This window comes from Gadus chalcogrammus, chromosome 7 (assembly GCF_026213295.1).
Source record: "Gadus chalcogrammus isolate NIFS_2021 chromosome 7, NIFS_Gcha_1.0, whole genome shotgun sequence".
Classification (NCBI taxonomy): Eukaryota; Metazoa; Chordata; class Actinopteri; order Gadiformes; family Gadidae; genus Gadus; species Gadus chalcogrammus.
In genome coordinates, this window is record NC_079418.1 from 30,500,876 (window position 1) to 30,523,918 (window position 23,043).

Sequence of the window (23,043 nt, forward strand, 5' to 3'; positions counted from 1 at the left end):
ATACAAGACACCACACCTATTTACCCCCCCCCCCCCCCCATCTCCCCCCGCCCATAACCTCCTCCTCTTCACCTGCTCTCAATCATCACCTCCTTCTCACCTCCCCCCCTCATCACCTCCATCTCGCACTCACCATAGATTCCCCATCTCCTGCCTACATGGTCGTTAACACTGTGCTAGTATTGTGATGCTCTATAGTATTTTACCACAGTGCTGTGGTAAAACACTATGGAGTATCACAGTTCTACCATAGCACTGTAAATAACTCCATACTATTTTGACCACAGTAGTTGTACTATGCTACATAACTAATCATGGCTGACTGTAAGGGATGAGTACTGGGTATTCAGAGACGACAGCATGACCTACTCATCTGTTTGCAGTAAGATAATCTGTTCACTATCCACACCCCACCCAAATGACCACAAGTATGGAAGCTCTTTATTTTATTTATTTATTTATTTATGTTTTTGTTGGTTTTATTTTTGTTTTAAACATCAGAAAAAGACATTTATACAATTAGTCAATCGTTGATCTGGGAGTAAACAGTACTCTTGTCTGCAAACAGATGCTCCCGGGAATAAATTAAGAACAGAGCATCATCCCTCCAACATCGCTCTGTCACCTCAACCCTGGGCCTCAACCCTACCCAGACCCCGACCGTAACCTAAACCCTACCCTAGCACTCAACCCTGGACCTCCACCCTACCATAGACCCCTTTCCTGGTACACAACCCTACCCCAGACCTAATCCCTACCCTAGACCTGATCCCTACACTAGACCTCAATCCTAAAGTAGACGACCTCAACCCTATACTAGACCTCAACCCTAACCTGGACCTCAAACCTACGGTAGACCTCATCCCTACCCTAGACCTAATCCCTACCCTAGACCTCAATCCTAAAGTAGACGACCTCAACCCTATCCTGGACCTCAAACCTACGGTAGACCTCATCCCTACCCTAGACCTAATCCATACTAGGGGTGTGCACGGGTACACGTGTAACCGGTTAGTAAATCATAACCGTTTAGGAAAAATCTGAAAAAGAAAACCGAAAAAATAAATAATAATCACGGCGCCATTGTTTCAATGGGAATCGCGACGGTCTATACTTTCAACATTAAGTGTACATATTTATAATTTGAAATTCGTCCCAGCCTTTATACCACAGATACTATAGGGTCTACACTCTATAGCATACAACCGCGTTTTCTGATTACAGTTTAATGTTAGTTATAACATTAACGCCGTGTTGATAATCAAATAATCCCCCTATAGCGCGACTGCGGTCCACTTCAAAAAATAAAATAAATCATTAATTAATAAAAAAAAAAGTTGATCGTGTACACGAAAAAAAGAAAAAAGGGGTCGTGTAACCGTTTACATTTTTTTGTAACCGTTCACACCCCTAATCCCTACCCTAGACCTCAACCCTTCGGTAGACCTCAACCCCACCCTACTAAACTGACCCTAGTGGAGCTCCTTCACTACCCTACTTAACTAACCCTGAGTGTACTGGACCATACTAAACTAACCCTAACTTACTGGAGGCACTGAGCTGCACTAACGTCTGGTGGGTTTGGTGGGACTGAGTGTGAGGGAAGGTGGGTTGGATTGTGTCCCAAGGTCAGAGGTCAGACAGAAGGATGTGGTCACTCCTCTAACAGGAAGATCAAGAGATGAGAACCAATCAGATCTAACGACGCGTCACAGCATTCTGGTGGGGGGAGGGGAGGAGGAAGAAGGGGGGGGTTCAGTTCTTCAGCAGAGTTCAGAGGTCAACAACCAACCCCCTTACCCTGCCCACAAGGGGGCGGGGCTTCAGGAAGAAGGCAATGGGCTGCAACTGCAACCAGGAACCAGCGCTCGGAGCCTGTGTGTGTGTGTGTGTGTGTGTGTGTGTGTGTGTGTGTGTGTGTGTGTGTGTGTGTGTGTGTGTGTGTGTGTGTGTGTGTGTGTGTGTGTGTGTGTGTGTGTGTGTGTGTGTGTGTGTGTGTGTGTCTCAGGCCTCCAGCTGGGTGAGCAGCGAGCGGACCCCCGGGGGGAGGGGCGTGGCCGCGCGCGCCGCCTCGGTGACGGCGCGGCGGTACGGGCCGCGCCTCTTCCTGTCGAAGCGGCTCTGGAAGCTCTCCAGGAAGGGCGCCAGCTGGGCGACGGGGAGGAAGGAGGTGGTGGGCGAGCCGAACCAGGCCACGCGCGCCTCCTCCTCGCGCCGGGCCCCCCCGCCGCCGCCGCCCCCCCCCCCGCTGAGGGCCAGCACCTGGGCCGGCCACCAGGGGAACCCCGAGATCTTGGCCCACACGATGTCCCCCACGCACACGCCCCGCTCCGCCCCGCAGCGCCGCCCGCTCCGGCTCCGCCCCTCCCCCGGGGGGGCGGAGCCGGGGGCGGGGCCGTCCTCAGAGCCAGGGCCCTTGAGGGGGGGGGCGAGGAGGAGGAGGAGGAGGCCGAGGGGGGGGAGGAGGAGGCAGGCGGGGCGGCGGGGGCCTTGAAGGCCACGCAGAGCAGCAGACTGCCCCCCCGCACCTCCCCCCCCGCCTCCTCCTGCTGCTCCTTCAGCACCACGGCCACGCTGGCCACCCCCGCGGGGGAGGAGGGGGAGGGGGCGGGGATAGGGGCGGGCGGGGGCGTGGCCGGCGGCGCGGGCGCGGGGGCGGGGTCGTCGGTACGATACCTTTGAGGTTTGATGCGGAGGCGGGGGGGCAGCGGGGCCCGCGGCGGGGGCCCCAGCTGCTGGAGCCGCCGCGTGAAGTGGACCTTCTGGTGCTGCGTGGCCTCCTGCAGGGCCGCCGCCCGCGTCAAGGCCCGCGCGCCCCCCCCTGGGAGGGCGGGGGCCCCGGCGGGGGGGAGGGGCCCGGGGGCGGGGGCGGCGGCGGCGGGGGGGACGGGGGCCCCGGCGGGGCGGGGCTTCTTCAGGACGGGCCGCGTGGCCTTCAGGCGCCGGGTGGGCGGGGCCCGTAGCACGCGGCCCGAGCACGAGGGCGGCGGCGGCTTCACCTCAGTCCTCAGTTGCTTGGCGGCCGTGGAGGAGGCGGAGGCGGCGTCCGTGTGTCTTCTCCTCCGCGACGCCTCCTCTGCGCCTCCCCCTCCTCCTCCCCCCCCCCCCCGCCGGGCCTCCCGCGGGGCCCCGCCCCCGCCGGTCGAGACCAGCCCCTTGCACTTGTCACACAGCAGCTGGCGGGGGCGGAGCTTGATGGCGTTCATGATGGAGGTGGGCGGGTCCTCGAAGCGGTAGCGCCGCTTCGGCCGCTTGATTTTGCGGGGAGGGGGCTGAGGTAAGGCCTGGTTGTAGGAGTCCCTGATGAGGAGGGGCGGGGGGTACGGGGCGCCGTCCTGGAACAGGGGCGGGGGCTTGGAGGTCCGGGGCGGCGGAGGCGGCAGCGCCTCGGCGTCGGCGCCGTCGCCGTCCGCTTCCTGTGACGGCGGGGGGGCCGGCGAGGGGGCCGGCTTGCTCCTCTCAGGAAACACCGTGATGGGGATCCCGTAGGGGCCGAACCTGGGGGGACAGGGGGGTTAACATCTCCATGGTAACGTTAAGTTACACTCCCGACATCGTTGATGTTACCACGGGAACGCTCCCGACCTGCCACGTGAACGCTCCTGATCCTCCTCATGAACGCTCCTGACCCTCAACGTGAACGCTCCTGACCTCCACGTGAACGCTCCTGACCTCCACGTGAACGCTCCTGACCCTCCTCATGAACGCTCCCGACCTGCCACGTGAACGCTCCTGATCCTCCGCATGAACGCTCCTGACCCTCAACGTGAACGCTCCTGACCTTCAACGTGAACGCTCCTGACCTCCACGTGAACGCTCCTGACCCTCCTCGTGAACGCTCCTGACCCTCCTCGTGAACGCTCCTGACCCTCAACGTGAACGCTCCTGATCCTCAACGTGAACGCTCCTGACCTCCACGTGAACGCTCCTGACCCTCCTCGTGAACGCTCCTGACCCTCCTCGTGAACGCTCCTGACCCTCAACGTGAACGCTCCTGATCCTCAACGTGAACGCTCCTGACCTCAACGTGAACGCTCCTGACCTTCCTCGTGAACGCCCCTGACCTCAACGTGAACGCCCCTGACCTCACCGTGAACACCCCTGACCTCAACGTGAACGCTCCTGACCCTCAACGTGAACGCTCCTGACCTCCACGTGAACGCCCCTGACCTCACCGTGAACACCCCTGACCTCCTCGTGAAGCTCGAGCCTGATGCTACGCGTGTACTGTAGATCGCAGGTGGTGTGTGTTTGAGCATGTACGTGCGTGTGTGTCTACGTGTACTTGCATGTGTGTGTTTGTGCACGTGCATGTGTACGTGTCTGCGTGCACGAGTGTGTACGAGTGTGTGTTTTAGCTGTCCAAAAACGTTATCCAACAGTAATATTATATCGAGTAATACATTATTAATTTGTATAATAAAAGCACGGATATACACGATAAACATCCTGTAGGTTGTTATTCTCACGGTAAGAGTTCCTTTTATGATCCTTTCACCAAATATGTTTTTTAATAGTTCTTAATGCGATATAATGAACGTTACTATAAATAGAATCGTCACCTTGAACCGTTATGTGTTGAACTGAATGTTATTCGTGTATCTAGTCTTATATGTGAAGTTTAACTTCAAAACAGCAGTCTACAAGACAACAGTACCTTGACTGAGAAGACAGCTCCACTACGTTGTTTTGTGTTACTCTATTTAGTATTATGAACGGTGTTGTAATGAGAATCGGTTCTCAGTTCCCAGTTAATTTAATGACGCCTACATTAGTTTCCCGCTGCATAGTAGCCCGCTGCTTTACCTGCGGGACAGGTCCATCAGGACCCCCGAGAACACCTTCTCCCCGAGCCGGAAGGACACCACCAAGGCGTCGTCGATGATGTGGTCCAGGGAGACCCGAACCTCCGACCCGGCCGATAGCTGCTCGACGGACAGCGGCTCCGGTTTGGACTCTTCGTCCGGCGTGGACTCACCCTCCCGGACCTCCTGCTTTATGTTCATACTGTCGTCCGGTCCCCGCGGAGGCGAGGGACAGGACGAACCGGGTCTTGGCGAACCAGGTATAGGCGAACCAGATCCGGGCGAACCGGGTCCGGGAAATTCGGACTCAGGGACCGGGGGATTCGAAGGGGTCAGGTCGCCGTCTACTACACAGCAGGTCGGTTGGGTTCTGGAGAAACCAACGTAGGAGGTAGTGCTGTGATCCGTGGCTGCCGCTTCTATGTCCATGATGGTGGCGGTGCCGACGGGTGAGCTGGTCCGGTCCGGGCTTCTCCCCGGGACCGTGTCTACCCTAGCATCCTCCGTGTGCTCGGTCGGCATGGAGGAGGAGGAGGAATTGTCCGGCGGCCTCGCGTCCTCCGCGGTCAGAGAGGTGTAACTGAGGTCCGAGTCTTGGTGTACGATAAGCGGGTCCGCTCGGTTCTGGTAGTAGTCGTTCGCCGTGACGTTGGTGGTGGGCTCGGCGGGTTCTGCTAGGGACAAGCCGGCCTCCGGGGCGGCCGGGTGGGCTGGGAACGAGAGGAGGAACACGGCAGACGGCTGGGAGTCCGTCATGACACTCCGGTACTCCACCGGCCCGGGAGAGAACGGCTCCCCCGCCCCTTCGGGTAGTGTCGGGGTGTCATTCGGGAACAGTTCGGTGTTTTCCTCGGTGTCGGTCGTCCGCAGGGGTGAGGGTGCTGTTGTTCCCGCCGCGGGCCCGACATGGCCGCATTCCTCCACCACGTCCCCATCCTTCAGCCCTCCGGGGCCAGCGGGATCGCTCACTGCGGCGTATTCTCGCCTAACGTCTGTCGGGAGGTCGTCCCCCGAGTATATCGTCTTACCCGGACCGGGTTCCAGTGGACCCGTGTCGTCTATTGCCGTCGCTGCGGTCGGAACCGACGCGGCTCCTGCTGGCTCTGCAGCCACGGCCGCCATTTCCCTTCCACTCTGCCTCCCGAAACTCCTCCCCTTCCCCGCTCAGCGCCAGACCCCGTCGCGACCCCCAGCGAGAAACACACTTAGGATTGGCCGGCGAGCTGTTGAGTCTCTGATGATTGGTCCAGAGGCACGTCACTCAAGACTTCGTCATATGAATTTACTTTTGTGATTGGCTGCTTTCGTTTGTCCCCGTGATGCTCGGACAAAACAATGATCCAAGCCCTTTGATGAAACAAAAACATTAGCGGAGAAAACCTACCTGATAACAACTTTACTATAAATACGAAATACAATATAAATAAAACATTCAGTCATTCAGTTAGACAAATATATTATTCCCAACATTTAACCAAATGTAACACTTCTATTCTACAAAACTATCTTTCTAGGCTTGTTTTCCTCACACAAAAGAATCAAGGCAGACATACATCCTCGGATAACCAGGACTCATAAAACACGCATTCTGCTTACCTTAAACTCGGTCCAATACGCCGTCGCCTTAACATTCAGTTAGTAGTTAATGTCGAACAGACGACCCCCTCTGACCAGCAGAGCATGGGTGCCAGGGTGAGGGTGCAGGTGGGGCCGAAAGAGGGCGCTGTGGAGCCGGACCGCTGTACATGTTTATACGGTTGGTCTTCATCCTAGTGGACACTGGGCCCCGTGGCTTCAGGACCCCGGGGTCGCTTTATTTCGGTATGTTTCGGTTTGTCGACTTCAGTCGGAAACATCGAGGAGCGCATTGAAAATAATAAACCAGTATAATCCCAGATTACTCTATGATCCGAAGAATTGGAAGCATGTTATAATCTCAGTTGTTGTAAAGTTTAATCCAATGAAAATAAGAATCGTTGGTGGAATGTAATTATTTCTAAATGGAGAATGTTTAAGGGGGGCTGTGAAAGTGATTTCACCAAATCTCGACCATCAAAAAATTAACTGAACCACTCAACAACGTCAACACTCCTTGCTCTCCTTTCCTCTGTCACATTATTCTTCAGATCCTGTTGTCATGGCCACTTTCATCTCCTATCTTAGAAGCTTCGCCTCCCCAGGTCCTATATAAGGACCTTCTCTTCTTCCGGCCTCGCTGGACTCACAGCTTTAAGGCTGGGCCTGACCAGATGTAACCAGCTCCTCACTCTTTTTTATTTTTTTATTTTTTTACCTTAATTTAACCAGCTAGATCCTTTAGAACAAGTTCTTATTTACATTGATGGCCTGACAAAAAGCACAAGCTTCTTTGGGGGAAGGGAATAGGGGCAGTGAGAAAGGATGGGTTAGAGAGGCAACAGCACACAAACAGCAGCTGTACAGACGTGCAACAATGCAGCAACAGGGACCCTACAGGGTTAACATACAGCTACTCAGACATGCAACAAGCACGAGCGAAAAACAGGATTACATGAACAAGGCAGAATAGCAAGCAAGCAATAACATTAAAAAAATAAAAACCCTGACGCTTTGTTGGCTGCTGTTAAGGACCTTGGTTTAAAATTCTATTAGCCCCTTGCTGGAGTGATCTATTTCCCAATGCAGAACCCCAGGTTGAGTTTGGGAAGTATAATACGAGAGGTACAGGCTGGCTAGCCTTTTTTATTCGTAGACTATATCAGTTTGGATTTTATTTTATTGAAGACATTAAGAACAACCTCGATCAGCATTGACTACGATATGTCCAGGTAATATAACACTACCAGCTAGTTTAAATGTTATGTACTGCAACTTTAATGTTTCCACACATTGAATATTTGTTTTTATTTGTTTAGAAATATGTAAACAGTTTCCTCTTCTGGCGAATTATGACTTGCAGCATGTCTTGGATTTAATACAATAATATAATATAATGTATGTAATACAATAATAAATATATGATATCATATATAATAATACTGTAACATAATGATAGATAATATATAATAATATGATAACATAATGATACTTATATATTAATATAGAACATAATATATATAATCGTAAAATAATGATAAATATTATAATACAAAATATTTATAATATAAAATATGATAAATATATATAACATAATATGTATATATATATGGTCAATATATAATGATATAATATAGATAACATTATGATAAAATATAATAATATAATATGTTACATAATGCTCTATATATGGACATAATGCTGAATATATAATGATATAGACTAGATCTTGAATATGAATATATGAATACATAATGATATAGACTAGATCTTGAACATTAATATATGAATACATAATGATATAGACTAGGTCTTGAACATGAATATATATGAATACATAATGATATAGACTAGATCTTGAACATGAATATATGAATACATAATGATATAGACTAGATCTTGGTGGCGGACAGGGCTGGGGGGTCTCGAGCCCGGAAGCCCTGGAAGGTGGGGCTGATGGGCAGCCGGCGGAGCCAGCCCACCCGCCGCACCAAACCCATTCCTATCGGGAAGTCATAGGAGGAGGGGCCGGGGGCGTGGTCAGGGGCGGAGCTATCCACAGTGTCGTGGTCCGTCGTATCAAAGTCCAAGAGGCCTCGTTCTTTTCTTGTGCCTGTAGAGAGAAGAGAGAGAGAGTGTATCTCCATGTGTGGATGTCTATGCATCTGTGTGTGTGTGTGTGTGTGTGTGTGTGTGTGTGTGTGTGTGTGTGTGTGTGTGTGTGTGTGTGTGTGTGTGTGTGTGTGTGTGTGTGTGTGTGTGTGTGTGTGTGCGTGCGTGCGTGCGTGCGTGCGTGCGTGCGTGCGTGCGTGCGTGCGTGCGTGCGTGCGTGCGTGCGTGCGTGCGTGCGTGCGTGCGTGCGTGCGTGCGTGCGTGCGTGCGTGCGTGCGTGCGTGCGTGCGTGCGTGCGTGCGTGCGTGTGTGTGTGTGTGTATCAACCAGGGATAGTGTGTGTGAGTGTGTGTGTGTGTGTGTGTGTGTGTGTGTGTGTGTGTGTGTGTTTACCAGGTATAGTGCGTGTTTACCAGGTGTGGTGTGTGTTTACCTGGTATAGTGTTGTCGAGACAAAAGGCGAGGATTCCTCCAACGAACATCTCAGTGGAGAGAAGAACAGTCACGATGTGGTCCACCTCTGATACACCTGCACACAATCACACAAACACACACACAAAACTCATGACTAGAAGTGGGGGTTATCAGCAGCTAATCCACCACACTGTGTTGGTGTGGGTGTGTTTGCAGGGGGGGGGGGGGCTGTGTGGATATGGGTGTACCTGTCTCGGTGCTACCTACCTGTGTGTGTGTGTGTGTGCGTGCGTGCGTGCGTGCGAGCGTGCGTGCGTGCGTGCGTGCGTGCGTGCGTGCGTGCGTGCGTGCGTGCGTGCGTGCGTGCGTGCGTGCGTGCGTGCGTGCGTGCGTGTGTGTGTTTGTACCTGTCTTGATGCTTCCTGGGTGTGTGTCCAGGTAGTTTGGTAGTGTTAGGCCGAAGAACATGGAGAAGCCGAGAACAAAGAGGTTCCTGGAGGAGTTAAGGTCCACAGTCTGCAGGTTGGACAGGCCCACTGCTGTGATCATCCCTGTAGAGACAAGCTAGCGTTAGTCCTACCGCGATCATCATCCCTGTAGAATCATGCTAGCGTTAGTCCTACCGCGGTCATCATCCCTGTAGAATCATGCTAGCGTTAGTCCTACCGTGGTGAACATCCCTGTAGAGTCATGCTAGCGTTAGTCCTACCCGATGGCCTACTGCCGTGGGAAGAAGAGGATAGGAAGAGAGGAAGAGAGAGGAGGGAGGGGGGAGGAAGAGGAGGTGCTTACCGAACAGGGTGCAGAACATGCCTCCCAGGATGGGGTCTGGGATTGAGGCGAACAGAGCGGTGAACTTCCCCATGGAACCCAGCAGGACCATGATGAGCGCCCCGAACTGGACCACACGCCGACTGCCCACCTGGAGGAGAGGAGGAGAGAGGAGAGAGGAGGTGAGGAGATAGGAGAGAGGAGAGGAGAGGAAAGAGATGGAGAGGAGGTGAGGAGAGAGGAGAGGATAGAGAAGGAGAGGAGGAGAGAGGAGAGAGGAGGAGAGGAGGTGAGGAGAGAGGAGAGGAGAGGAAAGAGAGGGAGAAGAGGAGGGAGGAAAGAGGAGAGGAGAGAGAAGAGAAAGGAGGGAGGAGGAAGGAAAGAGAAAGGGAGAGAGGAGGAGAGAGGAGGAGATTGGAGATGAGAGGATTAGAGAGGAGGGAGAAGAGAGAAGGAGAGAAGAAGAGAGGAGAGACCAGAGAATGAGGAGTAAGGAGGAAGATGGGGAAGGAGGAGAAAACATGGGGGCCGCTACTTACCTTTGTGATGCCCAACACGCCTATATTGGGGCTGGAGGAAGTTGATCCGTTTCCTGTTCCCAGAATTCCTGCCAGGATGCAGCTGAGCCCCTCCACGAAGATCCCCCTTTAAACACACATACAGTACACACACATACAGTACGCACACATACAGTACACACACATACAGTACGCACACATACAGTACACACACATACAGTACACACACATACAGTACGCACACATACAGTACACACACATATAGTACACACACATACAGTACGCACACATACAGTACACACACATACAGTGCACACACATACAGTACACACACATACAGTACACACACATACAGTACGCACACATACAGTACACACACATACAGTACGCACACATACAGTACACACACATACAGTACGCACACATACAGTACGCACACATACAGTACGCACACATACAGTACACACACATACAGTACGCACACATACAGTACACACACATACAAGGATTGAAGGTAAAGTATTGAATGTAAAGTTGTGGATGTTGGTCAAAGTAGCTTTGACATTAAAGCCCAATCCAATTTCTGCCCCTTACCCCTTCCCCTTGTTTTGAAGGGGGAGTAGAAATGTTTCTACCCCTTACCCCTTCCCCTTACCCCTTCACAAAAAGGGGGAGGGGTAAGGGGTAGAAATGGGATTGGGCCTAATACACACATGCACACACATACCCCTATACACACACACACACACACACACACACACACACACACACACACACACACACACACGCACACACACACACAGACACACACACACACACACACACACACACACACACACACACACATCCTGCGTGGACCAATCAGCGCTGACCTGTTGATGGCGTGGACGGGAGGGGGCGTGGCTCCGGCGAGGCGGGCACACGCGTAGTAGTCACCGATGGACTCCACGATGCCCGACAACGTGGCGCTCAGCATCCCCATCACCCCGGCAACCGTTACCGTCGGCAACCCCCACTGACCTGTCAACAACCAGGTGACCTCACCATCCCTCTGTCATTCTGTCTCTCATCATCTCTCCAGCACGTAATAAAAAATGGCAGACGCGTGCTCATTGGTTGACGGTTTAGTTGGAGGTGAGTCCTGATTGGCTGATGAACTCACATGGGTACGGCACCCTGAACCAGGGGGCGGTGCTCATGATGTTGCCGCGGGCATCGGTCCGGGCCTTGTATCCATAGAGGTCAGGGTTGCTAGGCAACACATCTGTCAATGTAAGGCAGTAACAAACCAGCCACACCACCATGATGGCCAGAATGATCTGCAGACAGACGGGACGGCAGACAGACGGACAGGAAGACAGACACACACACACACACACACACACACACACACACACACACACACACACACACACACACACACACACACACACACAGACAGGCAGACAGACACCGTTTGTCTGTGTTTGTGTTTTTGCACCTGTGTGTGTGTGTGTGTGTGTGTGTGTGTGTGTGTGTGTGTGTGTGTGTGTGTGTGTGTGTGTGTGTGTGTGTGTGTGTGCGTTTGTGTGTGTGTGTGTGTGTGTGTGTGGCGTGTGTGCGTGTGCGTGTGCGTGTGCGCGTGTGTGTGCGTTTGTGTGTGTGTGTGTGTGTGTGTGTGTGTGTGTGTGCGTTTGTGTGTAGTGTGTGTGTGTGTGTGTTTGTGTGTGTGTGTGTGTGTGTGTGTGTGTGCGTACTGGGAACAACTTGAACACTTGTATTCCGGTGGTCCTGAAGCCCCGCCCCCTGCTGTAGGTTGGAAAAGGAACTGAGAATTCCCTCAGGTACTGGGCAAACAAAATGATCAGAAAGATACACCTGGAGGTAGAGAGAGAGAGAGAGAGAGAGAGAGAGAGAGAGAGAGAGAGTGTGTCACGAATTGTCTGACAAAAATACTTCTCAGAGTGTAGAAAGACAGCTTTCTCACAGTGCAGACAGACAGACAGGCAGACAGACAGGGGTCTCACAGTGCAGACAGACAGACAGCTGTCTCACAGTGCCGACAGACAGGTGTCTCACAGTGCAGACAGACAGCTGTCTCACAGTGCAGACAGACAGGTGTCTCACAGTGCAGACGGACCGAGAGGTGTCAGACAGTGCAGACAGACAGGTGTCTCACAGTGCAGACAGGAGTCTCACAGTGCAGACAGACAGGTGTCTCACAGTGCCAACAGACGGACAGGTGTCTCACAGTGCAGACATACAGGTGTCTCACAGTGCAGACAGACAGACAGACAGACAGGTGTCTCACAGTGCAAACAGACAGACAGGTGTCTCACAGTGCAGACAGACAGGTGTCTCACAGTGCAGACAGACAAACAGACAGACAGGCGCCTCACAGTGCAGACAAACAGACAGGTGCCTCACAGTGCAGACAGACAGACAGGTGCCTCACAGTTCAGACAGACAGACAGGTGTCTCACAGTGAGGTCAGGCCCCAGTGGGAGCTGGCCCTCTCCCCGGCGGTGCTGAAGGCCGACAGGCCGATCAGGGAGATGACGGGCGTGATGGTGAGGGGGCCGATGTATCTCAGCAGGAGCCCCGGCACGCCCAGGAACCCCACCAGCACCTCCAGCACGCTGGACACCATGATGGCTCCCTGGATCTGCAGCAGGTCATGAGGGCGTCACTGGACGCACTGGACGGCATTTTAATTAAGCCTCACATTCAACCATTCACGCACACATTCGCACACCGACGGCGGAGTCGGCCATGCAAGGCGACAGCCAGCTCGTTCGGGAGCAGTTTTAGAGTTAGGTGGAGGTGCTAGGAGGAGCCGGGGATCGAACCAGCAACCTTCAGGTTACCAGCCGACCCGCACTACCTCTTGAGCCACTGCCGCCTGCACAAAGGTAAATTTTACATCCATCCATCGGAGCATTATTAGCGTTAGCATTAGCGTTAGCATTAGCATTGTTGTGTGTAGCATTGTGTGTAGCATTCGCGGCGGGTACCTCTCTGATCCGGGGCTGCCAGATGTGGGAGGTGTTGTAGGGAAGACTCCCGTTTCCGTAAATCTCTTCTGCAGGAGCAAAAACAACCACTCACAGCTCAGAAACCCGTCCCTTCGTTAGTGCACGTTCAAAAGGAACGCTGAGTTCAGTTATACATCCAGCTATGTATTCGGCTATGTATTACTCTATATTACTAACTCACTGTTATGTTTATATTTGTGTCACTTTTTGAATCTCCACCTTTAAAAGAAGACCAAGACAGGCAGGCAGACAGGTAGGTGCAGACGGAAAGGCAGACAGACACACAGCTAGACAGACAAACAGCTGTCTTACCATCAGGGGGGCAGGCCCACCTGTCCAGTCCTAGGATGGCCTGAGCAGGAATCAGGAAGGCAAACGCACTGGCCTGGAACAGAGGGAGTCTGCAGACAGGTTTAGGGTTAGTCTACACAGACAGGCCTAGGGTTAGTCTACACAGACAGGCCTAGGGTTAGTCTACACAGACAGGCCTAGGGTTAGTCTACACAGACAGGCCTAGGGTTAGTCCACTGACAGGCCTAGGGTTAGTTTACACAGACAGGCCTAGGGTTAGTCTACACAGACAGGCCTAGGGTTAGTCTACACAGACAGGCCTAGGGTTAGTCTACACAGACAGGCCTAGGGTTAGTCTACACAGACAGGCCTAGGGTTAGTCCACTGACAGGCCTAGGGTTAGAGCCTGGAACAGAGATGGTCTGCACATATAGGGTTGGGGTAAGTGTTAGAGGGTCAGAGTGTTAGAGTGTTAGGGTAAGAGGTTAAGTGTAAGTGGATTTGGGTTTGAGGCTCACTGTTAGAGGGTTAGGGTTAGGGTTAGAGGGTTAGGGTTAGAGGGTTGGGGTTACCTGACTCCCAGGGTGGTCTGAAGCAGTGTGGTAATGCCCACTGTAGTGAAGATGGTTCCGACCAGTAGGCTCACGGTGTTCTGGTCGCGCCCAACGCACATGGCTTCAGCCATCAGGAAGGGAACCGCGATGGTTCCGCTGAAACATGTCAGGTAGTGCTGCAGTAGGACAGGTGTTTAACTTACTACCATACGACAGGTGTTAGTGTGTGTGTGTGTGTGTGTGTGTGTGTGTGTGTGTGTGTGTGTGTGTGTGTGTGTGTGTGTGTGTGTGTGTGTGTGTGTGCGTGCGTGCGTGCGTGCGTGCGTGCGTGCGTGCGTGCGTGCGTGCGTGCGTGCGTGCGTGCGTGCGTGCGTGCGTGCGTGCGTGCGTGCGTGCGTGCGTGCGTGCGTGCGTGCGTGCGTGCGTGCGTGTGTGTGTGTGTGTGTGTATGTTTGTGTGTGTATGTGTGTACCTGTAGACCCAGCAGTACACACAGGTACCAGGGCGGAACGTCCTCTATGGTGTATATCATGTCCGGCCCCGGTCTCGGCTCTCCTCGTGGCTCTTTGGCCATCGTCAGTTCGGTCATGGGCAGAACAGGTCCGTTTGTTTCTCCACCACGCCCCTCCAGAGATGTGATCAAGACAGATCATAGGGTTATATGAGACTCAGGAGAACCCTGAGAACGTAGAGACTCAGAGTGGTTCCAGAGTAGTTGAAGACAGACAGACAGACAGACAGACAGACAGACAGACAGACAGACAGACAGACAGACAGACAGACAGACAGACAGACAGACAGACAGACAGACAGACAGACAGACAGACAGACAGACAGACAGACAGACAGACAGACAGACAGACAGACAGATACATAGATAGCAGATACAGCGAATAAGAAGATTCAGTAGTACTCAGTTACTGTTTTACGCTTTTACGGTTAAATGGTTGCCAGAATTTGGAGACTAACTTAGACTAACTAAGTGACCTCATTTCACAATCCACCATGGAGTCAGCATGTTTGAAAGTTAAACGATAATAACACTCAACTTAATAACTAACCAGAGGACCTTGAATGAGTCATGAATACAGACAAGCACATGCCTCGCTGCCCCTGGTCTTCTCTAGAACACAAGAACATGGACCTGAGAATGGTAGACATTAGATCTCTAGAACACAACAACATGGTCCTGCATCCCCTAGAGAACCTTTGACATTAGATCTCTAGATCAGGTGAAATGCCTAGAGAACGATGGACATTAGCTCTCTAGAACAGGTGAACATGGACCTGCATCACCTAGAGAACGATGGACATCAGCTCTCTAGAACACAACAACATTGACCTGCATCACCTAGAGAACCGTTGACAATAGATCTCTACAACAGGTGAACATGGTCCTGGATCACCTAGAGAACCTTTGACATGAGATATCCAGTAAGACCACATTGACCACTCTTAACTGGAAAACATCACACATGACATCACGTTACAAATATGAGGAAGTTATGAAGTTTACTTCACACGTGTCCTCCATGTCCGTCATGAAGCTCCTGCACTTCCTTCTGCTGCGTCTCCTCCTGCGTCTCCTCCTGCTTCTCCTCCTGCGTCTCCTCCTTCTGCTAAGGGTCCTGCTGCTCCTCTTTCTAATGCTGCTGCTCCTCCTTGTGCTGCTCTTCCTTCTGCTGCTTCTCCTCCAAATACCTGGTGTGTGCAGTGTGTGTGTGTGCAGTGTGTGTGTGTGTGTGTGTGTGTGTGTGTGTGTGTGTGTGTGTGTGTGTGTGTGTGTGTGTGTGTGTGTGTGTGTGTGTGTGTGTGTGTGTGTGTGTGTGTGTGTGTGTGTGTGTGTGTGTGTGCGTGTGTGCGCGTGTGAGTGTCTGTGTGTGTGTGTGTCTGTGTGTGGGTGAGTAAATAAACTGTCATAAAAAAGGAAAGGGTTTTCTTAGACTTTAACCCTCACGTGAAGACAGGAAGAGAACATTTTACAGGACAAAGGTCAAAAGTACCTGATACCTTCAGATCAATAACTAATACCTAAGATATCCTCACCTCCTAATACCTATGAGATTGGTACCTCCTGATACCTATAAGACCTAATACTGAACAGATCAATACCTCATGATACCTTAGAGATCATTACCTCCTAATACCTAACAGATCAATAACTAATACCTAAGATATCATTACCTCCTAATACCTATGAGATTGGTACCTCCTGATACCTATAAGACCTAATACTGAACAGATCAATACCTCATGATACCTAACAGATCAATAACTAATACCTTACAGATCGATACCTCATGATACCTAACAAAACAATACATCCTAATAACTAACAGATCTGTACCTCCTGATACCTAAGAGATCAATACCTCCTGATAACTAAGATCACTACCTCCTAATAGCTAGCAGATCAATAACTAATAATAATAATAATAATAATAATAATTCATGTAATTTGAAGGCGCCTGTCTCAGGACCATACAAAGGTACGCAAAAGTCATTAAAAAGAAACAACAATAAGATCAAAAAAATTATAACAAAAGTAATTGACATAGTAATTGGCATCAGGTGGAATAGGCGGTTTTGAACAGATGTGTTCTGAGTTGTGATTTGAAATGAATCAATGTTTCTGAGTTGGTAATGAATGGTAATGAATTCCAGAGACGGGGAGCAGAGCGGCTGCTTGCTCTGTGCCCCGTGGTGGCGAGACGGGGAGAGGGGACGGACAGGTGTACGGAGGAACAGGATCTGAGGGAGCGGGAGGGAGTGGGAACATGGACGAGGTCGGACAGATATGGGGGGGGGGCGTGGTTGTGGATGGCCTTCAATGTTAACAGGAGGACTTTGAATTGGATACGGAACCGAACCGGGAGTACCTGATACCTTCAGATCAATAACTAATACCTAAGATATCATTACCTCCTAATACCTATGAGATCAATACCTCCTGATACCTATAAGACCTAATACTGAACAGATCATTACCTCATGATACCTAACAGATCAATACATCCTAATACCTAACAGATCAATAACTAATACCGAGCAGATCAATACCTTAATACCTTACAGATCAAAAACTAATACCTAACAGATCAATACCTCATTGTATATTGTTATTAAGTGATTGCAAACAGGATCTATCAATATAAAATAACCACTACACATCAAAGGGATCCACTGCACCCCACTGCCGACTTTATTAAAACCTCAAAGTAGACTACATGCCAGTACTGAACACATACTTTGTTGAACGGTTTAATCTGTTCAGACGTTCAAAGCGCGTTTACATCTATTGAGCTGAGTCTGAGTGTGATGCAGTATTGATCCACACGATGGCAGTAAATGTACACTTTGTTAGAATACTATTACTCAATACAATACTCATTGCGTCCGCTTCATCCTGTTCCTCGGTCCAAGCTACATAATTAAATATATCCAATCGTTTCCTCATTAGACAATCGGATCCACGGTTATTCGATTAATTTCATCAGTTTTATCTCATTGGTTTCATTGGATAATAAATGTATGGTGTTGTTAAAAGGTGACTTGTGTTGAAATTATATTGTTGAACACGCGGTAGCAGTAAACCTTACGAGAATGAAAACATTGTCAGTGTAGTATTTTTTAATATGGATGATTTATGATACTTTTTTTCATTTAAAGATAAAATGTGTTTGTTTAGTTTTGTGTGTGCTGTAATTGTTGGTTTTATCGTAAACTTGTTGAATGTTGGCATATGCCTAAATGTCTTCCCTAAATACTATTCAGATTTGTGATGAAAGCAGAAGTAAAAAAAAGTATATCTTGTAAACACTTTCATTTACATTATCCCCAAGTTTATTCTTTCTTGGATTCACGTTTTCTTTCTTTCATTCATTATTTATCACACATTAACCTCCCTGTATTTTTTAAATACACATTATCCTTCATTTATTCATTATTAAATGCATATTAACCTTCCTGTATTCATTAAACACACATTATCCTTCATTTTGTCATTATTAAATACGCATAATCCTTCCTTTACTAATCATTCAATAGACATTATCCTTCATTTATTCATTATTAAACACAAATTATCGTATCTTTATTTATTATTTATAAGTACACATCATCCTTCCTTCATTCATTATGATTTGATTTCTCTCAGTCTCTCTCAATATAAATAACATAATGTAGATATAGAAGAGGTCTTGGTTTAGAGGAAATTAGGAGTAAAAAAATAGTCGTTTTTATCATTGTTACATATTGTGGAGTTTCCCAACACTAACACATGTTTCAGCTCCATATCTGCAGCTTCTATATGATCTATATCTATACCTCTGTGATAACAGGCAGCGAAGACCCTCTGACCCTCCACCTCCCCGATCTGTGACAGCCCGACGAGACACCAGCAGAGACACCCGTGACACCAAAGACATCAACAGAAACACAAGTGATACCAGAGACACAAGAGACACCATCAGAGACACCAGCGACATCAGGGATACCAGAGACACGAGAGTCACCAGCAGAGACAGCAACAGAGTCACCAGTGATACCAGAAATACAGGAGACTCCAGTGACACCAGGGACCCGCCTATCTCTCTGCCTGGATGCTAGACCGACTCTTCTGCGCAGATGCCTGTCTATCTGCTGGGCTGTTAGACCTGGTCCCAAGCGTACAGGCCTGTCTGTCTGCTGGGCTGTTAGACCTGGTCCCAAGCGTACAGGCCTGTCTGCGTCTCTCTGGCCTGTCGTCGGAGGCGAGGGGGTGTAGTTCTCCTCCTGGCCAGCGGGGGAGCTGTGTTGGGGTCGAGGGGGAGGGGCTGGAGACCCGGGTCCGCTGGACTCCCTCCACCCCCCCCTCGCCAGCCGTGCGGCGCTCAGGAAGGAGTCGGTGGCTCCTCCGAGGCCCCCGGACGGAGCTGAGGACCAGAGGGGAAGCACCTTCCCTGGGACGCACACTTCCTCCATTTGAGTCTCACTGTGGATTAGAGCAGATTATATTAGTCCAGATTAGATTAGAAAAGATGAGATTGGTTCGGATTAGAACAGATGATATTAGTTCAGATGATATCAGTTCAGATTATATTAGACCAGATTATATTAGTTCAGATTAGTTGAGGCCAGTTTAGATCAGATCAGATTAGATCAGTTTCAATCAGATTAAAATCAGATTAGATTAGACCAGTTATATTATATGATATCAGATTAGATCAAATTAGATTAGATAAAATTTGATTAGATTCGAAAATAGAGAGTCTCCACCTGGGCATGTTGCTGAGGGCCCGAACAGTGCAGTGTCCCGTGTTGTTTGGATGAACGCTATTGCACATAGTGTACTACAGTAAAAGTATATACTAAATAATTGACATACTATTCTGTAGTCTTCATGCTATATCTAGAATACTAGAGCATAGTATACTATAGTATACACAGATAGATAGAAAGACAGATGGTATAGTATAGTATACATAGTATATATAGTATACATACTATAAACGATAGTGTTCTACAGTATGTAAAGTATAGAGCGTGTTCAGATACTAACCAGTGGTTCAGCACCGTGGAGACCAGTAAAGGCTGGAGCGGAGAACACTGTTAGAGTAACATCCAGAATATGTTGAATGTTATGTTATTACACCTTTATTAACATCTACTATCTACATTCTGTTATAACGTCTAGAATATTATCTTATTACACCTTTATTTACATTTGGTAACTACAATACTGTGGTCAGGATTGTGTTGTGTGTGTGTGTGTGTCTGCCTGTGTCTGTGTGTGTGTGTGTGTGTGTGTGTGTGTGTGTGTGTGTGTGTGTGTGTGTGTGTGTGTGTGTGTGTGTGTGTGTGTGTGTGTGTGTGTGTGTGTGTGTGTGTGTGTGTGTGTGTGTGTGTGTGTGTGTGTGTGTGAGCGCGCGCATGTGAGTGAGAGGTCAGAGAGTTGAGAGGATATCACCTCCTATCTGTTTACTCAGACAGACAGACAGATAAAAAAGTTTCTGACAGAAAGACAGACAGAAAGATAGATAGACAGACGGACAGATAAACAGATAGAGATATAGCAACATGTCAAATGGAAAGACAGACACACAGACAGATAGACAGAAAGCTAGACAGACAGATAGATAGACAGATATATACAAAGTCAGACAGACAGACAGACAGACAGACAGACAGACAGACAGACAGACAGACAGACAGACAGACAGACAGACAGACAGACAGACAGACAGACAGACAGACAGACAGACAGACAGACAGACAGACAGACAGATACACAGATACACAGATAGATAGATACATAGAAATATATATATATACATAGATGCATAGATGCATAGATAGATAGATAGATAGATAGATAGATAGATAGATAGATAGATAGATAGATATATAGATAGATAGATAGATAGATAGATAGATAGATAGATCGATCGATAGATAGATAGATAGATAGATAGATAGATAGATAGATAGATAGATAGATAGATAGATAGATAGATAGATAGGTAGATAGATAGATAGATAGATAGATAGATAGATAGATAGATAGATAGATAGATAGATAGATAGATAGATAGATAGATAGATAGATAGATAGATAGATAGATAGATAGATAGATCGATCGATCGATAGATAGATAGATAGATAGATAGATAGATAGATAGATAGATAGATAGATAGATAGATAGATAGATAGATAGATAGATAGATAGATAGATAGATAGATAGATAGATAGATAGATAGATAGATAGATAGATAGATAGATAGATAGATAGATAGATAGATAGATAGATAGAAAGACGGACAGACAGATACCTGAAGATGTCTTTGCTCTCCTGCCACACGCTGAATGAAAGTTTTGACTCACATGTGGTCAGACTTCCGTATCATAGGTTAACGTTAAGGTGGTATCATAGGATAATGTTAAGGTGGTATTAGAGATTAACCTTAAAGTGGTATCATAGGTTAACATTAAGGTAGTATCATAGGTTAATGTTAAGGTAGTATCATAGGTTAATGTTAAGGTAGTATCATAGATTAAAGTTGAGGTAGTATTCAATAAGTAGCTCTGCCAGACCACCTTAATGCTCAAATAATCTTTAATCAAATAGGGTTTCAACATCCACACTGCCTAGTGTGTGTCTTTGTGTGTGTGTGTGTGTGTGTGTGTGTGTGTGTGTGTGTGTGTGTGTGTGTGTGTGTGTGTGTGTGTGTGTGTGTGTGTGTGTGTGTGTGTGTGTGTGTGTGTGTGTGTGTGTGTGTGTGTGTCTTTTGTGCACTGTGCGTATGCGTGCCTGGCGTAAGGGCAGACTCAAAACTAGGTCAAAGTTCGTGGGAAACAGAAGCATGTCCTATTTTGTAAGCTACTAAGATAAAATTATATGGTTGATGGTTGTTTACCTGTAAACTAACTTACCAGGCAGACTAGTTAACCAGATAAAACTAGATGTCTAGACCAGCCTCCTCTACAGGTAGCCACAGACTAGTTTACCAGAGAGACTAGTTAACCATATCTCACTAGATGTCTATAACAGCCTACTCTACAGGTAACCACAGACTAACTAACCAGACAGACTAGTTAACCAGATAAAACTAGATGTCTAGAACAGCCTCCTCTACAGGAAACCACAGACTAACTAACCAGACAGACTAGTTAACCAGATAAAACTAGATGTCTAGAACAGCCTACTCCACAGGTAACCACAGACTAACTAACCAGAGAGACTAGTTAACCAGATACAACTAGATGTCTAGAACAGCCTCCTCCACAGGAAACCACAGACTAACTAACCAGACAGACTAGTTAACCATATCTCACTAGATGTCTAGAACAGCCTACTCTACAGGTAACCACAGACTAACTAACCAGACAGACTAGTTAACCAGATAAAACTAGATGTCTAGAACAGCCTACTCTACAGGTAACCACAGACTAACTTACCTAGTTAACTGGAGAGACTAGTTAACTGGATCACAATAACAAGACCCAAAACCCAATCCATCTGAAACCCTTACCCTGTTACCATACCCTGGAACCAGAACAACCTCTCAACTCCAGCCCATAGGAACCCCATACCCTAGAACCCCAAACCCTAGAACCCCAAACCCTAGAACCCCAAACCCTAGAACCCTAGAACCCCAAACCCTACAACCCCAAACCCTACAACCCCAAACCCTACAACTCCACCCCATATGAACCCCAAACCCTAGAACCCCAAACCCTCCCTCATATGCGCCCCTGAATCTTCTCGCCCTCCTCCTAGGGACCTGTTTAGACCCTATAGACCTAGGGGGTCTGGGGGGTCCCTAATTACCTAGGGGGTCTGGGGGGTCCCTAATGACCTAGGGGGTCTGGGGGGTCCCTATAGACCTAGGTCTGGGGGGTCCCTATAGACCAAGGTCTAGGGGGTCCCTATAGACCTAGGTCTGGGGGGTCCCTATAGACCAAGGTCTAGGGGGTCCCTAGAGTCGGGGGGTCTGGGGGGTCTTGGGGGTCCCTAGAGTCGGGGGGTCTAGGGGGTCTTGGGGGTCCCTAGAGTCGGGGGGTCTAGTGGGTCTTGGGGGTCCCTAGAGTCGGGGGGTCTAGGGGGTCTTGGGGGTCCCTAGAGTCGGGGGGTCTAGGGGGTCTTGGGGGTCCCTACAGTCGGGGGGTCCAGGCCGGGGATCCCCTCTCTGCAGGAACAGCAGCTTCCTGCTTGGATGGGTGGCTCGCAGTAAGCCGTAGTTTTAACGGGATTATGAGGACAGTTATTGTTTGCTAGAATTGATGTTTGTGACTTTTATGAGGTGTGTGTGTGGGGGCGGGGCCAGCACGGCCATAAAGCCACGAGGAATGTTAATTGGTCGAGAGCTCTGGTGCCTGCTTTGTTCGCTCGCCCCTTTGCTGCCGTCGAGAGAGAGAGAGAGAGAGAGAGAGAGAGAGAGAGAGAGAGAGAGAGAGAGAGAGAGAGAGAGAGAGAGAGAGAGAGAGAGAGAGAGCTGATTTAAAACCT

General features: G+C 49.2%; 1 protein-coding gene and 1 long non-coding RNA gene across 2 annotated transcripts; both read right to left on the reverse strand.

Annotated features, from left to right (window-relative positions):
- Positions 1–111: 111 nt before the first annotated feature.
- LOC130386137 (uncharacterized) lies at positions 112–15,652 on the reverse strand. Its single transcript, XM_056594914.1, has 19 exons — positions 15,571–15,652; positions 14,527–14,679; positions 14,073–14,230; positions 13,522–13,610; positions 13,189–13,256; positions 12,658–12,839; positions 11,932–12,052; positions 11,358–11,514; positions 11,068–11,215; positions 10,217–10,322; positions 9,699–9,828; positions 9,314–9,457; positions 8,926–9,021; positions 8,305–8,493; positions 4,807–5,674; positions 2,906–3,498; positions 2,677–2,821; positions 2,529–2,574; positions 112–2,415 (listed from the first exon to the last, which is right to left on the reverse strand). The coding sequence occupies exons 1-19, from the start codon at positions 15,595–15,597 to the stop codon at positions 2,005–2,007; spliced, it is 3,831 nt and encodes a 1,276-aa protein (XP_056450889.1). The 5' UTR covers positions 15,598–15,652; the 3' UTR covers positions 112–2,004.
- Positions 15,653–17,855: 2,203 nt separating this feature from the next.
- Positions 17,856–20,925, reverse strand: LOC130386235 (uncharacterized). Its single transcript, XR_008896100.1, has 3 exons — positions 20,867–20,925; positions 19,594–19,640; positions 17,856–19,026 (listed from the first exon to the last, which is right to left on the reverse strand). It is a non-coding gene; the product is annotated as an uncharacterized LOC130386235 (long non-coding RNA).
- Between the last annotated feature and the right edge of the window lie 2,118 nt (positions 20,926–23,043).